The following is a 21,269-nucleotide window of genomic DNA, read 5'->3' on the forward strand; positions in this document are numbered from 1 at the left end:
TCAGTTTGTATTTGACCTCACTCCCTTTTCATCTTTCGTTATAAAGTGCGTCGATTCTGTCTAAAGAATTTTCATTCCTTGTTCTTTCTATTACCCTTTAACCAAAAATTTATTCCAGATTTTCCATTTTAACAGCTCTTACTCGTGATTTGTAATGCCCGTGCTTGGCTAGCGTTTACCATCCATACATAGGAATAGGCATTACCTCTCCTTCATACCAGCGTGTCCCATAAGTAAATAAAAGCAGTCATTTCATCTCCTGCACTCTACACCAGAGAGTCATCGTACATAAGGGTAGAACCACTCCTAAATCAATCCCATTATCCACTTCTCGTCCAATCTTATTTTTCCTAAACGAGGCTCTCAGTGATGCAGCGACTTTCAGTCATAGACTGACTCGAGTCGCAAGCAGTTATTCACAAAATCATTTTTTTTTAACATTTACAGATTCTACGTATTTAAACTGATCAACAACTTACAGGACTTTTCCGCTTATTCCTATATCACACCGCGTTTACCCTTCTCTCTCTCTCTCTCTCTCTCTCTCTCTCTCTCTCTCTCTCTCTCTCTCTCTCTCTCTCTCTCTCTCTCTCTCTCTCTCTCTCTCTCTCTCTCTCTCTCTCTCTCTCTCTCTCTCTCTCTCTCTCTCTCTCTCTCTCTCTCTCTCTCTCTCTCTCTCTCTCTCTCTCTCTCTCTCTCTCTCTCTCTCTCTCTCTCTCTCTCTCTCCCCCTCTCTATCTCTGTCCATCACGAATATTAGATTACACTAAGGTCTTTTCGTACTTTTCTGCACGAGAGAATGGTGATGAGGGAACAGCTGTGAGTGAAGTAACTCACGGTTCCGTGTTACGATCTTTATTTTTAAGTACTTACTTAAATGATTTAGATGCCACAGTAAGCAGCAGCATTAGTAAAATAGCCGACGTAGCTAAAAATTTGTATAAAGTCGTAAAAGCATTACCGGAGAGCCTAAATAGACTTTCAAAATGCACTGAAAATTAGCAGATGTAGTTCAGTGTAGCTAAATGGAGGATGCTTATCCAAGTTAAAAATAAAGTTGAATCAGATATCACGTAAACAATTGCGAAATAGCTACAATATATCGTTAAATAGATCGAGTAGACATAACTAGCAGGAAACTAAGTAAAGACAAGTCCGGGGTCATTATCCTCAAGCAAGAATAACATAACACAATGATAACCTTCATTTTTATGTGGGTTTAAGATACCCAACATCAACAAGGCAAAACCTTTCTCGGGCGCCGCTGAATGGAATTTACTGATATTCTCTTGATAGTAAATAGTGAATGGGTAACTAAGTAATCTATGGATTTTGAACTCGCAGTTGTGAAAACAGACTAAGAAAATTTAATTTACATTCCCTAGCAAGACGTATTGAGAGAGAGAGAGCATGAATGAAGTGCATAATGAATCATAGTTTAACAAGGAAGATTTAGACAGTGTTTTAAAAATCGTGTTGAAACTGGAGACAATGGATTCAGATGGGATCAGATTTAACTTTTAATTTAAAAATTAACACACGTTCGGAATAAATGTTAAAGAAACACTTATAGAAGCAGACTCATTTCTAAGTTTCCAGGTGTAATAAGTATTCGAATGAGAGTGAATAATTGCAAAGAGGATCTGTCAACATACTTTCTGATTCATTACTTATATGTTCCTGATATTTAACAAAGTATTTATTTTACTTTACATCTTTAAATCCTAGATGCTTCACTACGTTTTCCTATCCATCACTCACAATTCCCTCCGCAAATTCCCTCCTACCAACCATCCTAACACTATCCCACCTCCACTCTATCTTTCCTTCCTTTCCCTCATTCCATCCTTCCCTCCATACCTCAGTTTCCTCTTTCCGTTCCTCACTCCCTCACACCACACACGAGGACACTTCACCCACCGGCCTCGTCTCCTCTTGTCACCGGCGGTCCTTGGACACAGCTGCAACAAGAATGCCGTCAAATTGTAAAAAGTCGCCTTCATGGTGTCGGAGATCTTGTGAAACAGACGAACGGAAGGAATTGCTATTAGGATATCTGACCATAACATGCGAGAATGGCTCGAGAACGCAAGACTTAAATGAGAAATGGTAATTTGTCAACTGGCAATCTTTAAGTAACGCTTTTCATTTTCCGTAAATTTCTGTCAGCAGTTTCCATGCCCTTGACACTGTTGCTGTATAGAAAAGATCGAGTTCAAACACATTTTTATCGCGTTTTACCAAGAAACTTAATTCGGCTTTTATAATCATGCTCAGCAGAGAGTATTTTTTTCAGTATCAATGCAGATTTTTCTTCATACAATTCTAAAATACTCGAGTTGCTCTTTGTGAGTCATGAGTATATATTTCTCTTGTTTCTTTCTTGCTTTCGTCCTCACCAACTTTTCTCGGTAAGCTGCAATTATTATACAATGCAAATGTTTATGTTAGTAAATATTATGTCACTTTACCTTGTGTTTCTACACTGAGTGAGAGTCTCGTGAGGATCGAGAAGATGGTGAGTCTGAAAACCCCGCAGGAGCAGAGGAAGACCTGTAATGGTTTTGTATTCATAGTCCGCCGGATGTACTTCTCCAAGATTCACATGCTATTATTGCTCTTCTTTATAGGACAGATATGGAACTCTGCAGGTACACTTTGTCTCTTAGAGAGCATTTATAACAACGGATTCCTAACGAAAGTGCTCGACAACTTTAACTTTTCTCTTAGTAAGTCACATAAAACAGAATCTCTTATACAGAAAACCCTGCATATTTTCCCAATGCCACGACCTTCACCGCTCTTTTCCTTCCTTAGACATTTCACTCTACATTGACCTTTCTCCAGGACCTCTTACTAGCCTGTGCTCTTCCTAAATTGTGTACTAAGCCACCATGGGGCGCCCCCTTCCATTAGCATTGTCACCCACGCTGCATCACAGACTGTTGCAGATCTTCGTTACCAAGCTCCTGTCATTAGTCTACGGTCCCTCAGGGGGCTCCTAAAATTACCCCACTACGAGTACACCAGTAGGGATTAGTAGTAGTAGTAGTAGTAGGCATCCATCAGTCTCAGGAGACTATGGAGTTGCGCTCTGGTTGTCGGTCTGGAGTGGCCTCTCCAGGGCGCAAAGCCAGGGTAGGTTGATTCGGGGGAGAAGCTGTATTACATATTACATCATTATTCTATGTACACCATGTGAAACAAATAGATGTGAAGCTGGTTAGGTATTAACTGGAGCAGCCTCGGTCGACCGACATGCCTTCACCAGTTTCCAATCAATTTATGTGTTTTAATCACCCAAGACACGTTCACTAATCTGGTATTCCCTCGGGGATTTATGTGTACTATGGTGCTTGTGAAATTAGCCTATTAACCTGCTTGACGCCCTAGGATTTTTCTGACCACACACAATGGATTCTCAGTACCCTGTCCTTCCCTCAGGGGTCCTCACTAGCCTGTCTCTCCCTCAGGGGTACTCACTAGCCTGTCTCTTCCCCAGGGGTCCTCACCAGCCTGTCTCTCCCCCAGGGGTCCTCACCAGCCTGTATCTCCCCCAGGGGTCCTCACCAGCCTGTCTCTCCCCCAGGGGTCCTCACCAGCCTGTATCTCCCCCAGGGGTCCTCACCAGCCTGTCTCTCCCCCAGGGGTCCTCACTAGCCTGTCTCTCCCCCAGGGGTCCTCACTAGCCTGTCTCTCCCCCAGGGGTCCTCACCAGCCTGTCTCTCCCTCAGGGGTCCTCACCAGCCTGTCTCTCCCCCAGGGGTCCCCCGTGGAGCACCGCGTCACTAAGGGCATCATCCTACAGAACCAGACGCTGGTGTTGCAGAAGATCACGAGGGAGGCCGCCGGACTCTACACTTGTGCCGCCGTCAACCTGGAGGGCGAGGGAGAGAGTCAACCCGTCAACCTCAGAGTCATGTGTGAGTTATTACTCCAAACTTGGTCAACCTCAGAGTCATGTGTGAGTTAATACTCCAAACTTGGTCAACCTCAGAGTCATGTGTAAGTTAATATTTCAAACTTGGTCAACCTCAGAGCATGTGTGAGTTAATACTCCAAACTCCTGTCACTCTCTGCTCATGTATTGATTTACTCAGTCGGTTTGTCTGAAATTTGGTCTTCAATTTTAACTTGGTATAAGTGTGCAGATGTTTGGGATGGTGTGACCTAAGAAACTGTTTAATTCCTAAACTATTTACATTTTTTCCATTTGAAAACTAGGAAATTAATTGTAAAATCGTTTAGTCATTTCTCAGTGTTTATATGTTCTGTTTCTGTGCTTCTTTCATGCCTTAATGATATTGTTCTTAGTTACTTGGTAATCCTTGTTGAATTGTGTAATATTTCATTCTTACGTTTTCATTAGGATCAGGGCCCAATCGCCTCCACACCCCGACACACACGTCCCCTCCACATTCATTTTTCCCCACCACCCTGCCACTCACGCCCCCTCCACATTCATTTCCCCCACCACCCTGCCACTCACGCCCCCTCCACATTCATTTCCCCCACCACCCTGCCACTCACGCCCCCTCCACATTCATTTCCCCCACCACCCTGCCACTCACGCCCCCTCCACATTCATTTCCCCCACCACCCTGCCACTCACGCCCCCTCCACATTCATTTCCCCCACCACCCAGCCACACACAACCACACGATATCATAGAGGCGGGTCCCGTGGCTCCGTTTAAAGGCTGATGTGGACATTTTAACGACGCAATTTCCCATTAAGGCATCGTGTACTCAGAACGTAAAGCATAGTCGTGCGCGCAATGGCCTCTACACCGTGGCCCAAGTTAGCAAAGAGAGTGAGAGAGAGAGGACAGGAAGGAGGGAGAGAGGGAGGGAAAAAGAAAGAGAGAGAGAGAGAGAGAGAGAGAGAGAGAGAGAGAGAGAGAGAGAGAGAGAGAGAGAGAGAGAGAGAGAGAGAGAGAGAGAGAGAGAGAGAGAGAGAGAGAGAGAGAGAGAGAGAGCCTAACCTAACCTCTGAGGGATCATAGAGTTAAAGTGATATATATATATATATGTCGTACCTAGTAGCCAGAACGCACTTCTATGCCAACTATGCAAGGCCAGATTTGCCTAATAAGCCAAGTTTTCATGAATTAATTGTTTTTCGACTACCTAACCTACCTAACCTAGCCTAACCTAACTTTTTCGGCTACCTAACCTAACCTAACCTATAAAGATAGGTTAGGTTAGGTTAGGTAGGGTTGGTTAGGTTCCGTCATATATCTACGTTAATTTTAACTCCAATAAAAAAAAATTTACCTCATACGTAATGAAATGGGCAGCTTTATCATTTCATAAGAAAAAAATTAGAGAAAATATATTAATTCAGGAAAACTTGGCTTATTAGGCAAATCGGGCCTTGCATAGTAGGCCGAAAAGTGCGTTCTGGCTACTAGGTACGACATATATATATATATATATATATATATATATATATATATATATATATATATATATATATATATATATATATATATATATATATATATATATATATATATATATAAGAAAGGAATACCACCGCTGCCTGGAAGAAGTGGGACACTTAGCCTCGGAGGAAACTACGCATAACGCATTAGATGGAATGTTTAGGTCCCCTCAAATACTAATGATCTCTCCCTTTTATTTAGGGAGAAAGGAACCGTGAAAAATAATTCAATATTTGCTATTAGAGTGTAGGAGTTTCTCACGTCAGCAAATCTCTTAATTGCGCTCGATAAAATCATCCAGAAAATGGGCCTCTCCAGGCAGTTGAGAGGAGGAAAAATAAAGTAAAATCAGTGAACAAAAATTTGAAAACAAATTGGGAAACTCTGAAACAAAGAAAAAAAAGGGATTGAAAGGTGTTTCAAGTGTAATTTTGTCTCTCCACCTTAATATCAGACTATTTATTTTAGTTCTGTAGTTTCAAATATTATTTTGAACTCATTTAAACTTCCAAAACATATCAACTTGCTCACTTGCACTCGTTCCTGCCTCGAAATCTTTAATTGTGCCTTAATATAAGTGAACATCCTATATTAGGATGATCTTACTCTAGATATCTAATACAATAATTACGTTGTGACATGCAAATATTCTCATCATTTGATTGTATATAACTCAAAACATTTGTTGCATTCCTTTTCTGCGTACTTTCATCTTGCAGTTGAGTAGGAGGGTGAAGCCTTAATTAAAGGGGCAGTGTATGTTACACCAGCACACTAGCAAGCATGTGTCCTAATGCTGGCTTGTATTGTTACAACAATACAAATGCTTTATTTACGAGTGTTGAGTACTCTATCGATAAGATGTACTGGTATCTATCTATACTCTATCGATAAGACAGAGTACTCAACACCAGTATCTTACCATATGATACTGGTAAGTACTCTATCATCAGATAGAGTACCTACCATTATCGATAGTACTCTATCGATACTGGTAATACTATGATATACAATTTTTCTTATTGGGTAGTATTATTTCCTAATGGCTTATGACTCAATAGTATTGAAAATACTTACTATTCGCCTCAAACTTAGCTTTAACCTTACACACATGCAACTTAAATGAACACATCCACAAGAGTCGTGATGAGGGTTCGAACTTACGCCCGGAATGATCGCTGACGCTGCCTTAGTCGACTTGACCACGACATGGTAAAAAAAATGCAACCGGGAAGTCCACTGACTTCACACGAATCCTATCGCCGATTTAGCCTTCAGGTGACCTTCATGACATCTACATTAAGTTGTCTGAGCCAAAGGTCAAAGCAAAGATAAAGGGAAATATTAGCCATTTTCTTTACTTGTGAGTCATAAGCATCTAGGATAAAATAAGATAAAATATAGGGTAAATATAATATATAATATAATATAAATATAATATAATATAAAGTAACAGGATAAAAAACACTTCACAGGGACAAGAAAATGATTACATCTTGTTATTCATTCATAGCTAGATTATAACATACTGCATGATAATGTTCACTCTATCAGCAAAATTAATATATAATACTGAATATAGGAAAATGTATTGCGAAAGAAAACCGACAAGCAACTATTTATTTCCTCGCTTCTCTTTCTGGATAAATATTTAATACTGATATTGATAATATTATCAATAGTTTGAATTCTTTTTGGTTTATTTCTTCAGAAAACCGACTCAAATCCATTTTCTGGAGTTAAATCTTGTGCACAAATTTTTTGTATTATCCTTATCTTGATACGTAAACTATTATAGTTATAAATCTTATATACGACAATTCATTCAGAAGATTTTTGGTCGTAGTTAATCGGGATATACGAAAAGCGTAGTCGTGTTTCCAGTCGTTTTTTCCGGGAATCAGACGTAAGCAAAGAATGACAGGCAAGCTGTATTCTCCTGGACAGTCGTAGAGCCTTTGACGCAGTGACTTACAATGTCCCAGTGAGGAAGGGTTACCAATGGGCCAGGAATAGGTAACTTATGATAGTTAATCACACAGAAATTTACACGCAACCACGTAAACACATAAACACGCACAAACACACTCAAACGCACGCGCCGAAGCACACACACACACACATACACTGGAAGACAGCAGACTAAGGGGAGACATGATCACTACTTACAAAATTCTCACAGGAATTGTCAGGGTAGATAAAGATAAACTGTTTAACAAAGGTGGTAGCGAACAAGGGGACACAGGTGGAAACTGAGTACAAAATGAGCCTCAGGGACGTTAGAAAGAACTTTTTCAGTGTCAGAGTACTTAACAGGTGGAATGTATTAGGCATTGATGTGCTGGAGGCTGACTCCATACACAATTTCAAATGCACATGATAGAACCCAGTAGGCTCAGGAATCTGTATACCAGTTGATTGACAGTTGAGAGGCGGGACCAAATAATCAGAGCTCAACCCCCGCAAGCACAACTAGGTGAGTACCAGTAATCCTTTCATCTATCGAAATGAAAAGGTCTGAACAACTTTCTTTTTTCTTACCCACCATGATGAAAAACGTCTCCTGCACCTTGAGGGCGTTGACACACACATTTACCTTTCCCAAGAGTCTATTTAATTACCCGCACGCCAAGGAGATATTTTTTCATGAAAATAAAACTCTTCAAAGGTGTCTTTTTTGTTTTTCTTACGCGCGAGACCTAATCGGGATGGAAATTAGCGAGCGATGGTTAAGCAAGACGATGAGATGCAAAGTTCCATTCGCTCAAGGCATCGTGAGTGATTTGGTCGAGATTCGAGTCCCCGCCAAGGAGTAATGACTAGGCGCCATTCCTTGTGTGTGTTCGACGCTGTTCAATAAGCAAGCATTGGGTACCATGTTGAAAACCGATGAGCGGTTATGATCCAGGGAAAAACTAGTGGGTAAGGTTTACCATGAGCTATGGCATGGGACAGCCTGCTAACCGGTGTCAGAAGTCATCTATTCCTGCGTCCATCTTTGTGAAATAAATAAATACAAAGTTGTGATTTATCAGTTCCTTTTCTCATCTCCTCTAATCACTTCGAAAGAGCAGCCAGCCCCTTCATATCAGATTCTATTCGGTCTTCATTTCTTGTTGCTTGTCCTTGGGCTATATTCTTGCCTTCTAAGACCTCCAGGTCATTAAGACCCGTCATTAACGATAAGGTCATCAGAGACTACCAATAGCGAAAGGGTCATTGTGACCAGCCCAGTATCTTACTGAGTAATCAATATGTGTTCAGCACTTCCAAACACATAGAACTAAAGTCTTCCTACCTCACATGCTTCTCAGAGCTTCGTCTTATCCTCTTTCATCCCTTCCTAGTTTAGGGGCCTCCTCTTCCCCTTCATCATTCCTCTCCTTTTCTTCCTCCTCCTCGCCCTTCTACTCTCTCTCTCTCTCTCTCTCTCTCTCTCTCTCTCTCTCTCTCTCTCTCTCTCTCTCTCTCTCTCTCTCTCTCTCTCTCTCTCTCTCTCTCTCTCTCTCTCTCTCTCTCTCTCTCTCTCTCTCTCTCTCTCTCTCTCTCTCTCTCTCTCTCTCTCTCTCTCTCTCTCTCCCTACTCCTTTCCTTTTTTCAACTTTGTTTATTCTCAACCTTCACTTATCAACTAGTACACCTCTTCTATTCCACAGCTTCGTTTATCCCCTACCTTTCTTTCTGTGTCGTTTTCCTTCTTAGAATCAATTCTCTTCTTACTCCATCCTAATCCTCACTCATACCTCCTACTCTTTCCTAACACCTCCAAACTCTTTCCTTGTACCTCATGCTCCTTCCTACTGCTTCCTATGTCTTCCAACGGACTCCTACGTTATTCTACTACTTCCTTCTTCTCCTACTATTAACAACTTCTTCGTAATGTTCTTCTCTTCCACGCTTCTGCTTCTCCTACTCTGCTCTCCTTCATTAGACATTCACTGGGAATGGTCTCTTAGCATTAATAATGATTATTAATCACAGAAAAGGATGGGGCAATGTGACGGTATTGAGCAGAGGATAGTGATATATGACTGTGATGTACAGAGTTCATATGGAATAGTATATGGAATGGTATAAAATATAGAATGGAGGATATATGGAACGAAGGAAATGTGGAATGGATGATAAACAGACGGTTCTAGCGGAGACTGCATGACTTACTATCATTTATATTTACTTGTTTTGCGTATTGTTATATTTGTTTGGTTTTCATGTTATATTTCTTACCCTTTACCTTCCCTTTTGTTCTATATTTACAGTCTCTCTCACCTACGTTCTGAGGTTAGGCGCTATGGTTCTGTGGTTAGGTACTATGGATCTGAGGCTAGGCAATAGAGTTCTGAGGCTAGATAATAGGGTTCGAAGGAGTGGTACTAAAGTTCTGAGGATAGGTACTGGGGTTATGAGGTACTGGGGTTATGGTAATTGGGTTCTGAGGACAGGATAAGTCTGTAAGCCAGAGTTACTAGATATCAGCTGAATAGTATTAAACTTGCTTAGTCAGATTGCGACAAAAAGATCTGCCGGTATAGGAATTTAAGCCAAACACATCCAAAGACAAATGTTCGAATATAAGCCAATAGGATACTGGAATATATTCCAAGCAGAGTTAGCAATACTAGACTTAATAAGAAAGACCGAAGGAGCCGCCATGACGAATTTTCTCATTGATGCAGTCACGTTAGTGGGATTACTCTTCATTCTTATTCTTCAGCTGTAGCTTAAGCTCTTGCTGGGCCCCATTTAGACTATGAAGTTCAGTTTTGATCTCCATACTAGACAAAAATGCATTTTTTAGGGAATTTATATTCTTTTGAAGGATGAAGAGTTGGGGGATGACAGGATCAAAATGAACAAGATGGTGAATGATCATAACAAGGGGACGGAGTAGGAGGGTGGGTGTTAATAAAGTATTTCATGTGGGAACACAAGATAGAACACATAGCAACGGAAATAAATTCGATAAGTTTTGATTCAGGACAGATTTGGGTAAGAACTGGTTTGGTTGGAAATAGAGTTGTTAATTTGTGGAACCGATTACCGGGTAATGTAGTCACTTAGTTGTTTCAAGCGTAAGTTAGATAAATATGTATGATGGTGTTCGGGTCGACATAAGCAGATGACACGTAAGGGCTAATAGGCCTTGATTCTTATGTTAGTATGTTCTTGTATTCTTATGTTCCTATATTCTTGTGTTCTGTTGTTTTGCGACAACTCAATAATAGTCTTGGGAGTACCCAAACGTCGTTGTGTTATTTGACAGCTTAGTCTCAACACGTTTTATGATTTCTCCTTAGAAATTCATTGATGTACTTCAGTTCCCTTTATCTTCCTTCTAAATTTCCAATAGAATTTTATACGTCGCTATCATGTCCCAATAGGGGTTTTTCTTCTTCGTCTCGTCCAATGTGGTGAGGCTATGTTCACTCTGACTTTTATCTTTGGTCATCTGCCTCAACGCATGAACGAGCCTTGTTGCATGTCTTTCTACCTTTTTCTAGTTCAGCCTTGTTCTTTTTCAGAGAGGGGATGGTGGGCAAGAGTGTCTCTCCGTGTTTGCATTTACTGTTTGTGCCTTCAGGACCAAACTGTTAACTGCAGCAACCTTTCTAATCGTCGGTTCTCTTATGTACTGACTCCCTATCTATTTCTCTACATGTATTTCTTCCTCAAACATATAATATACACACACATACACATTCCCTGCTTACTGCTAAGAACAGATGCATCAGGTGATAGAAACGATGGCTATTTCTTTTTGCCTCGAATGGAAATCGAACCCAGGTCCGTGGACTGCGAATTCAAACCGGTTCTCGCTGTCCGTTTGGCCGCGAGAACCTTTGTGTGTTTATTCACCTAGTTGTGCTTGCGGGGGTTAAGATTTTGCTCTTTGGGAGTACTCTAGTGTGAGTTTGTTTGGGAGTGTGTGTTTGTGTGTGTGTTTGTGTGTGTGTGTGTGTGTGTGTGTGTGTGTGTGTGTGTGTGTGTGTGTGTGTGTGTGTGTGTGTGTGTGTGTGTGTGTGTGTGTGTGTTTGTGTGTGTGTGTGTGTGTGTGTGTGTGTAGTGTGTGTGTGTGTGTGTGTGTGTGTGTGTGTGTGTGTGTGTGTGTGTGTGTGTGTGTTTGTGTGTGTGTGTGTGTGTGTGTGTGTGTGTGTGTGTGTGTGTGTGTGTGTGTGTGTGTGTTCCAACCCTAATTTCGTCTGGAAACATATCTTGGGTTCGCAGACAACATATTATTTTCTCCGAGCTAGTTACCAACAGCATTTGGTGGACGAGTCTCTGAGTAAACAAGTCTGCAACGCAATCATCATACCTTATGTTACCTTATCATTAGGTATCATTTCCTGACTCACTCTGATCTTATCTAAAGAAATATTGCAACCGGAACATCTTTAAAATATATTGAAAATATTTCCCACTCATGCAAAGGTTTCCTTCGTAATGGTTAGATATTACCTACTGCATATTTGATTAATCATTAATGCTTTTGATATCATTTGATAGCATCTATCATCACCTGAGACTACCTCTCACTCTCTGTACCTTTGTAGCAAGTAATTGGTTATGTCACTCACCTTTAAGTCGCAGGAGGAGTACCGGTGTGTTATCCCTTGCTGCCAGGAGACCCCTGGGGCCAGATTCACGAAGCAGCCTGGGGCCAGATTCACGAAGCAGTTACGCAAGTACATACGTACGTGTACACCTTTCCTCCAGCTTTGACGGATTTGGTTACATATATTAGACTGTTTACAAGCATGAAACTTCCCATTCAACTGTTGTTATTTTTATAAACAGCTTCCTGGTGCTTCGGAGCTCATTAACTGTTTATTAATCGTAAACAAAGCAGCCAGAGATTAAGAAAAGATGTACAGGTTCGTAAGTGTTTGCGTAACTGCTTCGTGAATCGGGCCCATGACCGGTAAAGTGTTCTCGACATGTTTCATGCACTCGAAGGGAAGGGAACTATGAAGGGGAAAGTGCCAAGCCATTGCGACTATATAGCACTAGGAAGGGGTCAGGAAGGAATGGTTCCCAACCACTTGGACGGTCAAGGATTGAACGCTGAGCTGTATGGAGCGAGACCGTCGCTCTACCGTCCACCCCAAGTGGTTGGGTTTCATGCACTCGAGTTGATAGTGGAGACAGAGCTGTCTCTGTCTCCACAATGTTCCCGAGCATTGTAAGACAAGGAGAGATCTCACTGCTGACTCCGTGTTAAGTTCATGATCTATTCCTTTCAACTCCCTCTCTGGAGCTAAGAGGAGCTGTGTCATTTTCACCACCCTCGCTATGTACCGTTCAAGAGCTGTTCATTTCATCCTCCCCCCACTCTCTGTACCTATTAGAAACTGAATACCTTTCAGTAACGACTATGAGCTGTACCCATAGACAAGCCGTACTGCAGGCGTCACACAGTAACTGTACCGTGCTGTACCCACAGACAAACCGTACTGCCGCCGTCACACAGTAACTGTACCGTGCTGTACCCACAGACAAGCCGTACTGCTGGCGTCACACAGTAACTGTACCGTGCTGTACCCTCAGACAAGCCGTACTGCTGGCGTCACACAGTAACTGTACCGTGCTGTACCCACAGACAAGCCGTACTGCCGGCGTCACACAGTAACTGTACCGTGCTGTACCCACAGACAAGCCGTACTGCCGGCGTCACACAGTAACTGTACCGTGCTGTACCCACAGACAAGCCGTACTGCCGCCGTCACACAGTAACTGTACCGTGCTGTACCCACAGACAAGCCGTACTGCCGTCGTCACACAGTAACTGTACCGTGCTGTACCCACAGACAAGCCGTACTGCCGCCGTCACACAGTAACTGTACCGTGCTGTACCCACAGACAAGCCGTACTGCCGTCGTCACACACTAACTGTACCGTGCTGTACCCACAGACAAGCCGTACTGCCGCCGTCACACACTAACTGTACCGTGCTGTACCCACAGACAAGCCGTACTGCCGGCGTCACAGCAAGACCATCTACGGCACGGCGCTGCACGAGCCAGCCAGCGTCACGTGTGAGGTGGAGGCCAGCCCGGGACCCGTCACCTTCCGCTGGACCTTCAACAACACCTCCGAGCACCTGCCCATCCCAGCCTCCGCCGTCACCTCCCAGGTGAGCCACCTTGGCCTCCTGGGCCATCACCGAGGCCTCCACGTGAGCCATGTTGTCTTCCATATAATTTTTTTTGGCCTGTATGGGAATCATCTTAACTTCATTGACCTGTAGGTGACTCGCCTCCTTCAGGCGAGTCATTTTGGCGTCGGGAATCCTGTTCTCAAGGTGAAGGAACTTCATTTCCAAGCATCACCTGACACATATTATGTCACCTTCCATCTTCATGAATAAAAGCATTCTCTCTTAAGATGATATTGTTGAGGCAAAATCAAACTTAATATTAAGGTTTTACTGACAATACAATACAATAAAAAATGATAATTCCTTACAATCGTTATCAATTTGTTTGCAAAAAAAGGACTAAAATCAACGTTATTTAAACCTTGATAAACAATTCCTACAGGCCATTGTTAACTTTATCATTTTACGTATATCATTCCCAATTATCTATGAAAAAACGCTTTCCTTAAAGTAAATCAATGCATGGTGAGGAAAATAGCAGCTTGATTGCCTGAATGACTACAGTGAAATCCACTTATGCATTCCACATTGGGAGAAACAAAATCAAATCCTGAATTCCGTATATAAAATTAGGAAATGTATTATAGTTCACAATACAATAACCTCGCGATCCTAATGTGACAATATTATTATATAACATAAAAGACCATAAGCTTAAGAAAACATTAATATTTACAGGAATAAATTTTCTCGAAAACTTTTAAGCTAAATTATATTAGCTTAGGTAACCTAAGTTCGACCACATTAGATTAAGGGATTACTTATAATCAAAAGCATTACCTTCAGAGGTAATTTAAGTTCAGTTCCATTAGCTGCACTGCTAACTTTCAGCTAGAAACTTTAGTTTTCCAACGCTGTTTTTTTTTTTAGTTAGGAAGTAAAACAAAACTAAACAACTTCGTGACTCGGACGTCATAGTTAATATTCCCCATGTCATTAGCTGTTTCTTCCTCTCTCTCTCTCTCTCTCTCTCTCTCTCTCTCTCTCTCTCTCTCTCTCTCTCTCTCTCTCTCTCTCTCTCTCTCTCTCTCTCTCTCTCTCTCTCTCTCTCTCTCTCTCTCTCTCTCTCTCTCTCTCTCTCTCTCTCTCTCTCTTTCTCTTTTTAATTCCTTATCTCTTTCTCTCTCTAATTCTCTCTCTCTTACTCTCTCCCAAACACAGGACTTTCTCTCGGTGGCCAGCTACGCCCCCAAGAGCCATCTGGACTACGGTACGCTCCTCTGCTGGGCTTTCAACGAAATAGGCGAGCAGAGTGTTCCGTGTGGGTTTGCCATCATTGCTGCAGGTGAGTACAACGTTATTGTGGCAGGAAGCAAAACGTGAACGTTTTACATATAACACTCACCAAAACTTTTCACAATGACATATGAATGGTATGGGGGTGTCATAGACCAATCATGGTCGGCCCCAGTGCCGCTCTCTCCTTTCAATAAATAATGGCTCCTAAATTTTCATGACATAATTTTCTGACCGTGGGAGATAGAGAGATAGAGAGACACTGAGACAGAGCATGAGTGGGAGAAAGGGAGAGAGAAAGAGAGAAAGAGAGAGAGAGAGAGAGAGAGAGAGAGAGAGAGAGAGAGAGAGAGAGAGAGAGAGAGAGAGAGAGAGAGAGAGAGAGAGAGAGAGAGAGAGAGAGAGAGAGAGAGAGAGAGAGAGAGAGAGAGAGAGATAGAGACTTATTTCCTTGTAGCATAATCTTATATATATCTCTTACAAAACCTCAATTTCTCCTCTTTCATCCTTCTTTACATTAAACCTTCCATCGATAAACCCTTCTTTTCCTTGCCCTCCTTCCTCCCAATCACTCTTCTTTCCCTTCGTCCTAAATGCCCCTTAATTCCCCAATTCCTCTCTTCATCCTTCTTTCTATTCACTCTTCGTTTCACTTTTCTTTTCTTTCTCCCTTCCTCTCTCTCTTTCACTCTTCCTTTTCTTCTACCCTTCCTTCTCTTCACTCTTCCTTCTTTTCATTCTTCCTACTCTCCACTCTCCTTTCCTTCACTCCTTCTTCCATCATTCTCTCCGCTAACTTCCGACTACTGGCCCAAGGAGTGCCTGAGGATTCCCCTGATAGTGTCTTAGCTCCCGCTAATATCACGGGCCATATCTTAGCATTTATGTGGCAATAAAAGTCTCTTGTATTGTACGTACTTGGGAGGTTATGAGTTTTTCTCTTATTGCGCCCAGTCGTAAATCCTTAAAATGTTTGGTACCTCCCTTTGCAACGATAATTATTTGTTTTGGTCCGTTTTGCTCTTTTTTATATTATTATTTGGTGAGTAAAACCGTTGGGGGGATGGGGGGTGTTTTTAGGGAAAACTAGTAGGGTAAAGCTTACATTGGGACCAATGTAAAATGGAAAGGGGAAAGTTCTCTGCCTGCTAACTGGAGCCAAAATTCGTCTGTACCTGGACCCACCTATGTAAAATTAGTGTTTGGTCTGTAATGTAGGAAGACATAGTTAGTAACGAAAGTCATATGATAATTGCTTACATTAACAGGATGAAATTGATTACTATCCACGCAAGGGATGTAGGGATTCAACCCTGAACACGAACAGGGTGAGACAAATGGGCACCAGTCATTAACTGTTCGGCCTTGTTAAGCCACCAGTAATTGGAGGAGAGACTGTAAACCAATTAGACTATGATATTCCATTGTAAATTAGTAGGGGTCGGCCCTTAAGATATATGTGAGAAGAGAGCGATGAGCTTGATAACATGAGTCAGAAGTCATCTGTTCTTGTTTCCACCTCTGTAAGAGAAAAATAGTCCTTACTCTATAAGACGTTTGGCTCAGGACTGGCCTCTAAAGTCTAACAAAAGATTCAGTGATGTCACTAGCATATATCCCAAGTCGCATCTGGGTGGAAGCAAAAGGGAATGTATGCAGGCGATGAGTTACAATAACGTGGCTAAAGCATGTTGACCAAACCACACTCTAGAAGGTGAAGGGACGACGACGTTTCGGTCCGTCCTGGACCATTCTCAAGTCGATTGTGAATGTATGCTGCTGGAGCGATTACAGGACCTCCAATTAGCTTTGAAAAAATCTTCTTTTTTGCACATCTGTATCGGCAACTCTTGCTCGTCGCGCAAAGTTGAATAGAGCGAAGTTGTATATTGGAAGTTATGTGTGTGTATGCAGGACACAATCGACTTGAGAATGGTCCAGGACGGACCGAAACGTCGTCGTCCCTTCAATTTCTAGTGTGTGGTCTGGTCAACAGGACTGGTATGTACGTATGTTTTTGAGTACGGAATTAGGTGTTTATGTGTTTACGCATATGTGTTTATGTATGTGCGTATGTGTTTAGGTGTGTGAAAATGGAATAATAGCAAACTGTACTCAAAATGCTTGTCAATATATATGTAATATGTACTTAAGTATATAAATGTGTAATTGAAATGGTTTTGTGTGCGCGCGCTCACGCGCTCATTTGTACGCACATGGGAACATATATTTTCTTATGATCCTAGGCACCTATTCCACTACAACAATTAACTGTTACTTTACTCGAGATGAATGTGTTCTCGGGATGAAGTGATATATGAAAACAAGAAGAGTACAAGGTGACTCTTGAGGGATGAGCCAGATAAATCGGCACTAAGAAACGTTCACAATCTATCAGTCCTTTGGATAGAAGTCTCCTATCTAGAAAACTTTCTAACAGCCAGGCAACCGCTTGGGTTAGGCTAAACAAACTTGAACCATCATTGGGCAACCAGTCCTCTCACCTATTGCGTTGTATTCGTAACGCAATCGACCAATTAGATGATATTTGCAACGTATTAACACAAATTAAATCTTAGGCCTTAAACAATTGTACACCTGACAATTAAATTAACACATAAGACAGTGTCATTTAGCATGGGTACTTATCTAGTAGTTTTACTCCTTGCAAATGTTGAGTGCTGATGGAAGTGCTTCTCTCTTGAGTGCTGATGGAAGTGCTTCTCTCTTGAGTGCTGATGGAAGTGCTTCTCTCTTGAGTGCTGATGGAAGTGCTTCTCTCTTGAGTGCTGCTCTCTTCAATGTTGCTAGAACCCTTAGTATAGTATTCAGTAATGCGTTGGTTGCCTAATTAATTCAAACATCAATCTGTGAAATAATCCCCCAAATATAATGTTATAAATATAATTTGGTACCCGATTGTTATGTGTTTCAGACAGTAGTTGAATATATTATTAGGTGTGGTGAACTTGGTTAAAATGTTATCTCAGATTAATTTTCAACATTCCTTGTGTTTCCAAGATGTTGCAATATCTTGTTGTTGTTAACAATGTCATGGTTTAATTGATCACAATAATTATATATAGACCAAGAAATATGCTTGGTCACAAAATAAATTATTATTAAAATAAAATGTTAAGAATGTTCACATGTGAATCACATTAAGCGTAACAATTTTAAATTATTGACAGATGTGTTAAATTGTTTTAATAAAGAAAAGCGAATGCAAATTATATAGCTCACTAGGCACATCAGTACGAGAAATAACTATATATTATATGCCTATGTAAAATAAAATGCCATTTTACAGCTAAAATATCAGAGAGAAAAAACATCAAAGTCATGTGAAATTTACATGTAAATTATCACGAACATTGGATCTGAACCCCTGAGTAATAAATAGTCAAGCCGGCACTTGAATGTAACTGAGCTTATTATACTGGCAAAAATATATCAAAGTCTTGTCAACAGTCAAATACGACATAAGTACATAAGAATTTCTTGCAAATACTATTAAATGTGAAAAGTTCCTAGACACATCCTTCCCACACTCGGGGTGGTGCACGTCTGAGCTTGAAGGAGTCGGAGAACTGAGCTCTTGGCATACCAGTGTTAATTTCTAAATTTCTCTACCATCAGCCTTCTTTGAGATTTAAATCACTCACAAGGAGCATGAAGAACATGCAGATAAAAAGGAAAACTGGGCAGAAGAATAGCTGGAAATGACTTAGAGGTGGATGAAAAGCGACATAGGATATATAGAAGAATCTAAATATAAATGTACCGTAGTAGAGCGAACACATGAGTAACGGATAATATATCCAAGTAATATTGTGTAATAATGTAATCTTAGATAAATAATAGTTACAAATGGAATTTTGTACCGCTACTTGGCAGTGGAACATTATGATTTGTTGTCCTGGTTATTTAAAATGATAACGTCTAGTGGGAATGTCTTATGATTGCTTTCTATTGGTGTATCATACGATAACTACCCCTTCAAATATCGTGTGATAATTTGACCTTGTTAATATTGGTGAATAACTGACCCATAGGAAATCGATGATTTTCAATTAGAATAACTAACACTTAGAAAATGTTAAAACTTAAAGCATTTTAATTTTAGTTTGAAAATGATAAATTGGATATATAAAAGTTATTGTATTCAGTGTGTTATTGTATAACAATCGCTCATGAAATTATTAATATTATCCAACCGCCGCATTGACAGGTATACGAGAAACATAATTGTGCATTCAACACAAGAAAATAAACCTTTTGAACCTGTCAAACAAACAGACACATCTGCGACAGCATAAAAACATATTAAGAACTGAGTTAAATGAATATCACATACACTCTCATACACAAACACCTCACCTTCCCATTGTCACAGCTTCCCTTATCCCCCCCTGTCCCCTCGCACAACACACACACACACACACACACACACACACACACACACACACACACACACACACACACACACACACACACACACACACACACACAGCCACAACGTGACTGGCGATTGAAATCTGGAGCCCAGTAGCCGAAGCTTCCCTTGTAAGAAAATATATATATAGGTGAGTAATTATTGGCAAGGGAAAGGGGAAGGGAACTATCAGGAGAAAGCGCCAAGCCATTAGACTATATAGCACTTGAAAGGATCAGGATGAAGCTTTGGGATGGGACGGGGGGAGAGGAATGGTGCCTAGCCACTTGAACGATCGGGAATTGAACGCCGGCCTGCATGAAGCGAGACCGTCGCTCTACCGTCCAGTCCAAGTGATTGGACACCATTCCTCCCTCCCCCCCTCTTTGCCCAACTACTTGGGTTGGGCGGTAGAGCGACGTTCTCGCTTCATGCAGGTCGGCGTTCAATCCCCGGCCGTCCAAGTGGTTGGGCACCATTCCTTCCCCCCGTCCCATCTCAAATCCTTATCCTGACCGCTTCCAAGTGCTATATAGCCGTAATGGCTTGGCGCTTACTCCTGCTAGTTCCATTCCCTTTCCCTTCCCCAAAAACTGCTCACCTATATATTCTATATTTTTATATATTGGCAAATAATCCCACGCATACATCTGTATATTTATGCATTAATTAAAACCTGTTACACACAGTTTGCCGAACATATGCAAAGTGCTAATACAATAAGGGAAACAATTGCTAGTAATGAATGCATACCTACATTCATCACGTGTACACCAGTTTGTACGAGTTTACATTGTATACACACACACTGACCTGGTTGTGCTTGCGAGGGGGGGGGGTTGAGCTTCGGCTCTTCGGTTCTTCCTCTCAACTGTCAATCAAGCAACTGGTGTACAAATTCCTGAAACAGATTACTTAACACGTGTTTGTGTGAAACCTAGCTGTCAGTCGTATTATCATATTCACACACACACACACACACACACACACACACACACACACACACACACACACACACACACACACACACACACACACACACACACACACACACACACACACACACAACGGGCACACGCACTAGGGGACACAGGTGGAAAGTGAGTGCCCAAATGAGCCACAGAGATATTAGAAAGAGCTTTTTTAGTGTCAGAGTGGTTGACAAATGGAATGTATTAGGAAGTGATGTGGTGGAGGCTGACTCCATACACAGTTTCAATTGTAGATAACCTCTACACCTGTTGATTCACGGTTGACAGGCGGAACCAAAGAGCCAGAGCTCAACCCCCGCAAGCACAATTAGGTGAATACAATTCGGTGAGTACACACACACACTATTATAAACCTACTATTAGGAGTGTTTTGTTCATCAGGGAGCGAGAGGGGGTACCCACACTTATAAATGTCTAGATTTTTCCTTGTAAGTCAGATAACAGGTCCGCTCCTGTGCCAGGTAAGTCTACTACGGGCTCACCATAGCCCGGGACTCTTGCCCTGCTCCTGTGTCAGGTAAGCTACGGGCTCACCATAGCCCGTGCTACTTGGAACTTGTTCTGAGTAGCTGAATCTATAACAACAACAACAATAACCTTGTAAGCTCAGTATACCTTCGTCAGTTCAACAGTGTACTCCTTAAGATGTCACATTGTTGACGAAACATCGAACAATAAAAATGGGAAGATTAATTGAACTAGTGTTCCCTCACCCTCCAGATGGTATAAGATATTTGCCTAAAATGGAAAATATCCAAAAGGAAATGAACAATAGTCCAAATTCTGTTGTGTTTAATGACATGGGAATTAGAGAAAGCCTGCTCCCAAAATATAGCAATATATATATATATATATATATATATATATATATATATATATATATATATATATATATATATATATATATATATATATTATTTGCATCCTCAATAGTATGCAAGTGCTTCCTCGCTAGCATGCCAGTACTTCATAGATAGTAATACCTCAATAGTTACCAGAGAGAGA

General features: G+C 41.3%; 1 protein-coding gene across 1 annotated transcript in view; it reads left to right on the top strand.

Moving 5' to 3' along the window:
* Nucleotides 1-21,269, top strand: part of LOC123744935 (nephrin-like) — a 425,786-nt gene that overhangs the window by 383,154 nt on the left and 21,363 nt on the right. Inside the window, exons 9-11 of the mRNA XM_069306333.1 lie at nucleotides 3,764-3,923; nucleotides 13,408-13,577; nucleotides 14,763-14,886. Of these exons, the coding sequence (XP_069162434.1) occupies nucleotides 3,764-3,923; nucleotides 13,408-13,577; nucleotides 14,763-14,886 (454 nt within the window). The remainder of the gene's footprint in view (nucleotides 1-3,763; nucleotides 3,924-13,407; nucleotides 13,578-14,762; nucleotides 14,887-21,269) is intronic.

The sequence above is a fragment of the Procambarus clarkii genome, chromosome 57 (assembly GCF_040958095.1).
Source record: "Procambarus clarkii isolate CNS0578487 chromosome 57, FALCON_Pclarkii_2.0, whole genome shotgun sequence".
NCBI lineage: Eukaryota > Metazoa > Arthropoda > Malacostraca > Decapoda > Cambaridae > Procambarus > Procambarus clarkii.